The 12,173-nt window shown below is 34.9% G+C and overlaps 1 protein-coding gene across 5 annotated transcripts in view; it reads right to left on the reverse strand.

The window, feature by feature from the left end:
- The window catches only part of CRMP (Collapsin Response Mediator Protein), a 747,709-nt gene that overhangs the window by 50,860 nt on the left and 684,676 nt on the right, over positions 1 to 12,173 (reverse strand). For 2 of the 5 annotated variants that reach the window (XM_069838352.1, XM_069838349.1), the window contains exon 10: positions 4,457 to 4,689. The exons of the other annotated variants lie outside the window; for them this stretch is intronic. In XM_069838352.1, coding sequence (XP_069694453.1) covers positions 4,457 to 4,689 — 233 coding nt within the window. The remainder of the gene's footprint in view (positions 1 to 4,456; positions 4,690 to 12,173) is intronic. 5 annotated transcript variants of the gene reach the window in all.

Here is a 12,173-nt window from a genome sequence, read left to right on the forward strand (position 1 = left end):
ATACAACTGTTCCAGATATATCATCGTCTTCTCATACTCTGTGTTCACATGTGATCAGTTCAGTAACAAAGAGAAATGGTCATAAATACGTAGGTTTACATGAGACTCGACATTTTTACCATTCCTCTTTACAGCAACTGGAATATCCAAATATAACCTCTACCAGTACCGGAACTTAATCCATGTTGAATCTTTTGTACACTACTTTTAACACTTGAATATAAATAATTGATTAAATGGCGATCTTACTCGTGTTAATTATGTAAGCGTGTGTGGCTTACAGCTGTTTCGGTGTTGCTTGACACCATCCTCAGAGCCTACTAGATCTTGGCGCTATCTTAACTTCGCTGCCTGTTATGTGGGTGCGTTCGTGTGATGAAGAGTTCTGTTAAATAGTGTGTGTCAAATTCTCAACACACAGATCAATTTCAGAACACACACACTATTTGACACAACTCATCACACGAACGCACCCACACAACAGGCAGCAAAGTTAAGATAGCACCGAGGATGGTGTCAAGCAACACCGAAACAGCTGTAAGCCACACATGCTTACATAATTAACACGAGTAAGATCGCCATTTAATCAATTATTCGGAACTTAATACAAAGTTTTCAGGTATCCTAATTAAATGTGATGAAAGCAGTTTCCAAAACCAGTAGCTAAAGGTTAACAGCTCAATTTTTATAGACAAATGAACTCTGTCACTGTATAGGCCTACAGTGTAGTCGAACTCAAATCATTTCACAAACCACAAGGTATGAAATATTCAGACATAATTCCCAAAGCCTAATTAGTGCAATGAAGGCATGTGATAATACAGTACTATGCTGTGCAATACAGGTTAAGTGTTAGCTTTGTGTGTTAACTGTTAGCACACGAGCATGAGGGATAATATACAGGTTAAGAGAAAGCACAATATTATACAAGAAATATTACAATTGCAACATGTTTAGTTTTCAAAATCAATTATGTTGTTAGGAAGTTTTTATAATGTAAATAAGGTATATGGCAAAAGGAATGGAATTTTGATACACGACCTAACTGACAATCTTACATAACATTTCACAGGAGACAAGCGCTAACTTGTTAGCATATGTTGTGATGCAGTGGCTACTATGACTAAGTTACCCAACTAAGCGGGATATTAAAGTAAAACTTACACGCAATCATAAATTTTTATATTTCCTCTAGTAAAATCATTATTGTTGAGAATTCCCTCTTAAGAAATATGCATTTAATAACTGATTTATCATTTTAACTCAATTTTCACTCTCTAGACGTAATAAATCGAAGGTGTCGATCATTTTGAAGTCTTGCAAATTTTCTACAGGGCAGATTTTCGGCCCAACAATGTGAAGAAATTAATTTCTGTGTTCTAGCTGCGAATTTATTGCCTGTTACCATAATGGCAAACAATGTTGTCTAGCAGAGTTGAATTTTGAAGCAACTAGTAAATTTTGCCTGGAGGCATCCAATTCAGGGAGAAGTTTATTTTATGTGCCCTAGATTTAATTATGTACGGTATGTTTACAGCCTTTAATAGTGATAATCTTTTCAGTATTAATAATTTTCTTAATTTATTTTTTTAAATTTATTACGGCATTAGACTTCCTTTCTTTTCCTTTTATAAAGAATCCACAATTTACTAGGTTTGTACTTTAAGCTTCATTCTAATGGAAAACATATTTAACTTACCACCATTAAAGATGACAAGGAAAATAGAATAATATATTGAAACACTGACAGAAGAACCTTCCAAAGTGATCAAGTCAAACTTGACCCTTAAAGGTCATATACAGGTAGCCTACGTAGTGTAAAGTGGAAGTTAAATACAAAATATTATCTGCCAAAACGAACCATGAAGACTAGAAAAGAAGCAGCTTCCGAAAATTGCTTAAAACCTGCATTTTGGTAACGCTTTTGAAAATCTCTTGAAAAACATGTATTGCAGGAGGAAGCAAAATCCTCGTGGTTATACATCAATGTTGGAGTAAACGTTAATGTTGACAAGAAGCTTTATGGAAAAGAAATAGAAGTAAATTTATTTTACTTATCTGGGATGTACAGATGCTAAATATGGTGGTGCAGATGGTAATGTGGGAAATATAATCAGGAAACTTTTACACAGTTATTTCTGGTATGGAAGAACCTATATAACTAAAGAGACTAAGTTTCTTACTTTTATGCACGTAAAACGTGGTAAGTCAACCACAAAACCTGAAATAGACAACAAACATTCATTAATTATGTTAAATGTTTGTAACATCATAGAAAATTAAGGTGGCCAGATGTCATATCAAATGATAAATTTTAGAGGGTAACAAAATAACAAATTGGAACTATTTTGGAATAATTACGGAAATTTAAATCTAGGCTTCTTACTAGGAAAGCAAATTTCAAGCTTTATAAAAGCTTTGTGAAACCAGTATTAATATATGGCATTTGAACTTGGACACAGTCAAAGAATGATATGTCAAGGTTGAAGACATTTGAGACTACGATACTTCGGAAAATATATGGTCCAATATGTGACAAAGGAAAATGGCTTGTAATGTTTAACCACAAGTTGTATCAGATATGTAAGTCTCCTGATGTTACTGCAACAATAAAAGCCTCAAGATTGAGATGAGCAGGGCAAGTGCAAAAAATGACTGAGCACAAAATCCCAAGAAAGTCATAGAGAGAAAACTTGTGGTGGGCAACGTTGTGCTGGATAGAGCATATTTTATAATATTCACCCAAAAAGAGAATTTTACCATGACTGTTTTCACAAGAAAAGTTACCTATTTTGTTGTTGAAACAGTTTCATAATTTATACAGACCAGTAGTAATGTTCAAGATTCTTTGACTATTGTATCTGTAATCTCAATAAATGTTGAGGGAGGGGAGTGAGAAATTAAATGCATTGGTGAAAAGACTAAAGAACCAGACAGAGAAAAATAGAAGAATGAAGAATCAACTGGATAGAAAATCTTCACAGATCTGATGAACATCATTACTGCATAACACTTCAGTTCAATGCACCAAATAACAAGATGTATGGACGACCAACTGAATTGGCTTGATAGAGCGAAAGAAGATCAGATACAGTGGAGTACCGTGATTGAAGACTACGACAATGGGCAGAATTAAGTGAGAAAATATTACTGCGGCAGTCAAGGCTGCAAAGAAACTGTTCCACCAAGAAGAAATAAAATTAATATTTGAAGGTAATGTCTCAGAATTTATTTTCAAAATTTGAACTTATGAAAAAACCCGTCACTACCAGAGTTCTGCATTGGAGTTAAATCGCTCGCTTCAACTCGGTCGAGTGTCGCACCCTCGAGTGAGATACGATCAGTCGTGATACACTCGTAATAAATAGAAGCACAGTACAAGGTCATCTCATGGACATGTCTTATCTTGTATGGAAGGCGACAGATAAGATACACATATGTTTTGCTCAGACTGTAAAAATAAGGCTTTATTTTCTGTGTTTATGACAAACGTTTAATGGAACAGTCAATGGAACGTACCAAAACAGGAACATGAAGTTATAAATAAAATAGTATGAAAAACTTCGATATACAGTTATTATTACTAATTAATAATTACTCAATGTTTGATTTACCACATATATAATATGATAGGTCCATACATAGTGTTCCGCCTATATACTGTGACAATGTAGAAACGTTTTACAAAATATTATTGATACAGCAGATTAATAACAATATTAGTAGAGAGATAACGTCACAGAAAATATAATAAAACGAATAATCATGCTGCACAACTGTTACAGACGCAAAGATTGATACACTAATTATTATTATTATTATTATTATTATTATTATTATTATTATTATTAGAAAACTTGATACAGTTCTTGCATTATCGTGATTGTGTTCTCCGTTTATAATAATTACATTTACATCCAATAACATCTATCAGATGTGGCAAAAACAAAATCACTCCTGTGTGGAAAAAGAAAAACATTTACCTACAACATTTATATTACATTTTAAAGCAAGTTTTGTAGTTGTTCTATGGAGAGGTTAGTTAAACACTGCAAAGTTTTGAAATTATAAACATCTATGATGTTACTACACAGTTCATCACTGTAACAAGAACGAATGTCTAACGCTCGGCTTATACCGTTCGAGGATTTATCGCTCGTGACAATTTTACCCATCATGCATGTGCGCTACCTATCGGATTATGCTATGAACTACTTGGCACTCGAGCGAAAACGTCCGATGCAGACCTCTGGTCACTGCAATAGGCCTTAAGAGTTGCAACCAGAATTCAAAGACATTTGGTCTGCTAGTACCACACGGCGAGAATGTTCAAGTCAAGGTCTCCATCATTAATAAACTTGGCAATGGTTTCGTGAGCTAGTATTCAGTTCTTCGTTAACACTAAAGCATCACTTAACCTCATATTTTCCCTCATCTTCCTGCTCCTAACACTTACGAGACAAGGAGATCCATGAGATGGTTAGGTGTATTGGAATCGGGGCGCAGAGGGGGACTTGTTACGTGGGCAGCCGCATGCTGCCAGCATCTGTTCCACTGGTGTGTTCCATCAGTTCCAATAGAGGCAGCTATTGCCTCGCCAAACACCACCTGTCCCTCACCCCGCTTCTGTTTTACCACATCCCCTGCAGACTTGCTCATCACATGCACCACATAGAGGGGGGCGTCCACCTGCGTACGCCAACATAGCAATTCTCAAGACACTTAAATAAGGAAACTAGTTTTAAAATCAGTGATGAATTCAAGGGCTGGCTTGAAGTCGAAAGTAACTCCCCCGTGAGATAAATGCAATGAAGTGTGGTCGATTATTAATTCTTCCTCCATCTAGAAAATGTATCATCATTTTGTAGAGATCAATAATCATTGTATCATTTGTATAGTAAATTACTTAAGGTGGGACGGTTGCAAAAATGTAGAATGGTATTCAAATTTTATAACCTAACTTACAAAGTTTTAAAGGCAAGTGCTTCAAACTTGGTATGTGTACTAAAAGTGGTTTATTTTATTTTCCTTCATTTTTTCATAATTTTTAAGAAAGGAAATTTTATTTTTTACCAAAGTACCTAATGTAAAAATGACTTTCATTTCCATCCAAATTTTCGAAAAACTACAATGTACCGGTATATAAATCTAGTATTTTAGCGGTTTTAAACATCTTGCAATGATTATGTTAGCTCTGTGTTTTTTTTGATTATATTTCATTTTATAAAAATAAATAAAATATAAGTATTTTTGAAACGAAAAAAAAAATGACCGACTACCATTCCCTAAGTCATCTTCGGAAGACTTCAGTTGATTCCATGAGAGCTTAGGTTCACATGTGAAGGAATTTCTTATGCACGACACTGCTTTGTTTTTCCTTTGTTTTATTTGTTTGTTGTTTTTTCTGTCTGTTTATAGGTCAAGTGTTATGAATAACCTATAACGAAGATATATTCAAGGAGTAAATTAGGTGCAAAGTAAACATCCTTTTCCTAGTCGTGTGAACCAGATGCTACTACAGGAGATCGGTCATTTTTTGTTTCTAAGACTGTACATGTATTTTACATCACCAAAACTACTGGGTGTTCATTTCAAAATGTGTCTTGACGTCACTGTTGTGAGTCAGCGATTTGAAGCGAGTTTCAGCTTTTATGTCAGAGAAGTTGCCTATTAATCAAGACGTTCAGTCTGAACTTGAGAACGTGTAGGGTATAACTTGAACGTCGTAGCAACAGATGGCGGTCTGTATGGTCTGTGTGCTACCATAACCTCTTTCGAACTGTGTTTTGCACGGGCAAGTCGTACGCAGGGTATTTGTTATCATCGGTTGCATACGGCAACATTCCACAATACAAATCAAATGCTCCGTGTCCACGTTGACCGTCGAAGTTAATGTCAACAAATACGTAAGTAATTGTCTTAACCCTCTCCCCATATCCCGACAGTAAGAAAAAACTCACCTCAGTAAGCATTTCCAAACAGTTCACATTCCTGCCACTACAGGTGTTATCGGTAAGTACTCTTCAGAATGAACGCCGTACTTGTTAGGCAACTTCTCTGGCTCACAGGTAATACGCCTCTGCAGAAGTGTAGGAAGATTGAATTCTCTAGGCTCAGCGACTAGCCACATGATGGCATACACCGAGCCATGACACACTTTGAATTGAACACGCAGTATATCGTTGCTTATTATTAGTGGTGCAACTTTTTGGAGTTAACGAACTAAGGAAATGTTTGAAAACTAATTGTATTCGCAAAAACACAAATCACACGAAGATAAACTAGGAAATGAATGACATTTAACTTGGAAATGTCGCGAAATCTAATGACTTCAACTAAAGAGCCTCGTGGTCACAAAATTGGTACTTGAAAATATGCTTTTTAATTATTTATTTTTCACGAAATACTGGTTAAAACAAACAGATAATCCTTTCAAATAAAATAAAATGTTTAATTCAGCTGTCTTCTGAAGCCTTGTGTCACCTGTAAACAATGATTCTACAACCGTCTTTGCAGAGGTTGAAGAGTTTGCATACTAGTTCTAATTTACAAGCTCTTTGAATTAGACGTGGATCACGACAGATTTGTTTCAACATGTTGAGTGCTATGGTTTTCCATCTCAAACAGAGAGTCAGAGTATTTTTTTGATATATAAATATATTTTATTAGATCGACGAGTTCGTTTGTCATGTTCAAAAGTTAAAAATTCTCAGCCTTTAAATTTCGAGCAGGATAGTTAAATGCTATAAACCGATGTAAGATCTGCTGCTTGGAATCAGATTGAACTCGCCCCAGCTTGTGGACTGGTCAGAGTACTTTTCAATACCAAATTTTATTTATGTAATTTAATATTAATATTATTGAAAGTATCAAGAAATTTATAACAATTAAGATTAGTGGCTGGATTCTACATGTTGTACATGATAGTATTTTTGTATGCTGTAACCTGATATTTTTACGAAATATTATTCCAAATTTTTATATTTCCAAGAAATATTCACCGAAATCATGACAAAATAAGCACTGAAAGAGATTTAAAATAATCACCACAAAATCACATCCCTACTTATTATTAAATTTTAAAACCATCATTATGTTCATTACTGTACAAAATAGCTGTGTATGAAATTTCATTGTCTCACTAAAAGTAGATTTTTTTTTTAATTGAGTTATTTTATGACGCTGTATCAACATCTAGGTTATTTAGCGTCTGAATGAAATGAAGGTGATAATGCCGGTGAAATGAGTCCGGGGTCCAGCACCGAAAGTTACCCAGCATTTGTTCGTATTGGGTTGAGGGAAAACCCCGGAAAAACCTCAACCAGGTAACTTGCCCCGACCAGGATTCGAACCTGGTTTCGCGGCCAGACGCGCTGACCGTTACTCCACAGGTGTGGACTAGAAGTAGTTGCTGAGAAAATTACGTTCAACAAATTGAAAATGTAAGTTATGGAGATAGTCGACTACATAAAGATACAAACTTCCTGCTAATAGGAATGTGGGGCTACTGGCATTTAAATTTTTTGAAACATAATAGAAGCAAAATACTTTCGGGCAATATTTTTAAGACCATAAAGTTTTTTTTTTCTTTTGCATAGTGTCCCGCCTTAAACACAACTACTCAAATTTTGCAACATTATTCCGTGCACTTCAAAATCAATTATTCCAAATACTGCATCTCGAATGTGGAGTGAAACATTTAGAATGTTACAGTTATAAGATACATGAAGTAACAATTTTTCTTTCCTCGAACCCCATTATTTTAATACGGTTTTAAGTACATTTTCATTGTATTCTAATAGATTATTGTAGGTGTTAAACAAAATTAAACTATTATGGGAACTATACTACGCTTTTACTAGTCGTATTACTTCTCCGGTAGCCAATGGCAGAGATCCGTACTTGTTGCTTTTGTTGACCTTCACATTTTAATAAGAGCGACAGAAGAATAAATAATAATTTATAGTCTTTTTTTTTTTTAAATAATACCTTCTATTTACACTTCGAAAAATGTTGAAAGTATGTTTTTTTCTAGTCTTTTTTTTTTTAATATTCTCTTTATTTTATAACCCACAATCAATTCCCCATGTATTTATTCCTTTATATTACATGTGAAAGTAAATACTTGAATTCAACACTGTATTTAAAACAGTCTTAATAATTTGCGAAGGGCATGTGAAAACATAGAACTTGTAATGTATGGAAAAAAGAACATCTCATACATTTCAATGATGACCTAGTGTGAAGTGTCCAAATAACCTGTAATTGTATGAATATTTCAATACTTTTGTACACAACTTTTTTTGATAGGTACCGGTATGCCTTGTGATAATTTTGTGATTATTCCTTTCTTCTTTTATTATGTTGAACAAAACCAATTCCAGGTATAATGTACACTTCACTGAGTACTAAATACGATTTTTGGGAAAGTTTTCTTAAAATTTCGCTCCCATTATGCATAGGCCTACATACGGTACACGAGAATCCAGAGTTTAACAATAATTTAACTGGAATTGAAGTCCAGAGTGTCTGCACAGTGTAAAGATGGGAAATTCATCGAAAATTATCAGCAATTCTCTAGAATATTTGTGTGTTCTATATCTGCTCTACTAAAGAAGCTGGTATGTTGTTCTGAATCATATGTGCATATGCATACGGTAAACTGGGGTTACTTTGAACACAGAGGAAACTTTGACCATTTTTTCAGAAAATCATATTTAGGTTTCTACATGCTGCACTTGTTATAGATGGAGGTAAATTTGGTATGAGAATGATTTTATGATAATTTATCTCCATCTATAACAAATGCAGCATGTAGAAACCTAAATATGATTTTCTGAAAAAAAAAAATGGTCAAAGTTTCCTCCGTGTTCAAAGTAACCCCAATGTACGGTATATACACTCACAGTTTTATACGTATGTATACAAGACCACAAAATAAGAATTCAATGGATTTAATTAACCACTACCTTTAAACACTGGCAATCATTAAAAGCCACACCACACTATAGAAGGAAAATGTCGGACTTCTGAACAACTTACAAGCTTTCTGGAAAATAAAGCTATAGTCCCGTTACTCTTATTTCTGGCAGCCAACCACGTTGCAGGTCGGCTACATTTAAACGTATACATCTTGTCATTCACTGCTGATTACGTTATATACTTTCTAATGCTCGATAAATATTTAATATAATCGTTCGCCATTTTGGTTCTTTCATTGGCGTTCGCAGAAAGCACACGAGGACGTTATTTGCCGCTCAATTATTTGCTCAATTACAGTGCGTTTGATTTATTATCATAGGAGCTACGACATGATGTTTAATGGTGCGGCAAATAGATTTCTCGTCTGGTAGAACGACAATGAAAGAACAAATATGGTGAACGATACTACCTACCTAGACTTTATAGAGCCTTCACTTCCTAAGGTGTAAGCAAAGAGGAGGAGTCACGCCGGAAATAACAGTAATGCGACTATAGTTTTGTCAAAATGTAATCTGGCAATAGTTTAGCTCTAGGACTACACAGCATGAATTCTAACACATAAATTTTATGTCGTGCAAAAGATTAATGTTAGAACACATAAGAAATTAACTTCCTTCCCTTTTGAGGCATGTCCTGAAACGAAAGCAATCTTACCCACAAGGTGGAGGAAATATTTTCCCCGAATATTACATTTTCAAACTGATCACATGACATCACAACACAAAAAGCAAGGAAATATAAATCCATAAGCTTAACAATACACATTTCACAAAGCTAACATCTACCAACACAAAAACCGAACATGCTCCACACCACAAATTCCATGCAACATAAAACATCATTAGCAAATTCGTAAGGCAAGTCTGACATTTCAAGATACATTCAACACATGTTCACAAGATATCTGAAGACTTTTTAGACCAGGCATGTCAAAACCCTGCACATTGAGCAGTCGTGCACATTGTGCACTTGGCTCTGTGAGATGTGCAGTTCCTATTCCCCTACCTGGAGGGAGTGAATCGGCTTGGAGGGGAACGCGACAGGGCTGTACATTACCTGCAGTAGCAGAACAGCTTTGGTTTCAGTAACACAGATCAGTACGGGTGTGCTCATTGAGCTGTGATTGTGTATGCGTTATGAAAAATGAAGTGAGGAGTCCACAGATATAACGAAGAAGAGAAATCACGAATCATATAACATAACTGTTATGATGTTTTCCTCAGCCAATAGTAATTATTTTAAAATGAAAGGCTTTCATCATATCATGTGGACCTAATAGTGATGTGAGAATTTAAATCAGATTAGTAAAGTTCTCAAAATATGATATTCGTCAGCTCTTATTTCTTAATTAGTACTCTCACGGCAAGACAAACATAACAATGATGTTGTTTTGGAGTCTGTACTAACACAGCCATCAATGGTTAGACGACTTACAACTTTTATTTGATAAGCTGATAAGTGATTAGAATATTGAGTGAAGAATACATGTGAGGGTCTTGAGGTTGTAAGGGAAGGAAGAAAGCAACTATTTGTAAGACGGAAAAATTTTCTGGAAAAATAACACATAATGGCGAATTTTCCATCTCACGTTACTATATTATATACTTACATTAATAAATCTTTAAACATGACATAAAGAAAATGTTCTCGCTTCACAGCTTGTGAAGTACATTTTTAACTCAATTCAGTAACGCTCCCAATTTGCTGATACTTGCTATCAACGTTTTCCAAATAAACTATATATAAATTTAAATTCAAGCTTAATTTATCCAATTTATTAATAATAATGTGAATTTATATTAATATACAGCAAGGAAATGATTCCAGTGTAAAAGCCTCACAATGTCCTATTGTATGTAATTGGGAGTAAAATATTTTCTTTAACATTTGTGCACCAATGGTCCCAATAATGCTTGAGGAACAATGAAAGAGTATTATTTTGAAATAATCAGTACCTACTACGTAAAATGAAATATTGTGTTCGTTTTTTGTTGTTTCGAAATTACTGCAATATTTATATTTTCTTCAAATACTGTATACAAATCATGTAAATAAATCATTCTTTACAAAAGACTGCTTTGTGAATTGTAACTGAGTAAGTCTATTGTTTCTTGTGTTACAATTATTGTCAAGTATAGACACTGACAATAATTGTGTTTTTTTTTTTCCTTCTGCTAAGTATGTTTATAATGTCCAAATGTCAATTTAATTGAACACTAGAAGCGCAGAATAGCTTCTTGTACATTCCTCCGGCTAAGGATGGGTAAGAGCAACACGTGAATGATGCAATCTGTACAACGGGTACGATTTCTCCTGCATGAGGGTGCATGTTGCCATGCACTGCTTACCCGTAACCCATTTCAGTGAGTGCTCACGACCACTGAATTAGAGTATCCGATTAATTACGCTGTAGTAAGAGATGCAAACCTACTTAGCAGAGGGACCATATTTTATAAATTAGTGCAGATACTCGCATACGCCAATGATATAGATATAGTGGCAAGATCTAGAACAGCAATGGAAGATGCATTCTTGAGTATAGAAAAGGCAGGAAGGAATATGGGATTGATCATTAAACAATCGAAAACTAAATACATGACTTGTGGAAAGGCAAACCTCAAGAATATGCCATCTTCAATAACAATAGGCAGATATGACTTCGAGAGAGTGGATGAATTTAAATACCTGGGATCAACAGTTACTCATTCTAATGGTATTTCATATGAAATAAAGCAGCGGTCAATGGCTGCCAATAGAGCTTACTTCGCCTTGAGAAAATTACTTTGTTCAAGAATTTTATCTCGTACCACAAATATAACTATCTATAAAACACTTATAAGACCTGTACTAGCATATGCTGGTGAGATGTGGTCTCTAACAAAAAAAGGACGCTGGAAATTTGGATGCCTTTGAGAGGAAGATACTCCGTAAAATAATTGGCCCAGTATTCGAGAGAGGAAGATGGGGGAGGCGATATAATAATGAGTTGTATTCCATCTATAAAGATCCGCCTATTAGAAGAATAGTAAAAGCAGTAAGATTAAGGTGGGCTGGGCAAGTGGCACGGATGAGTGACATAGAAATTCCTAAAAGGATATTAAATGGAAATCCTGGGGGCCAAAGAAGCCGTGGACGACCAAGAATAAGATGGTTGGATGGAGTTGAGGAAGACATGTGTAAGATGGGATATA

Source organism: Periplaneta americana, chromosome 10 (genome assembly GCF_040183065.1).
Source record: "Periplaneta americana isolate PAMFEO1 chromosome 10, P.americana_PAMFEO1_priV1, whole genome shotgun sequence".
NCBI lineage: Eukaryota > Metazoa > Arthropoda > Insecta > Blattodea > Blattidae > Periplaneta > Periplaneta americana.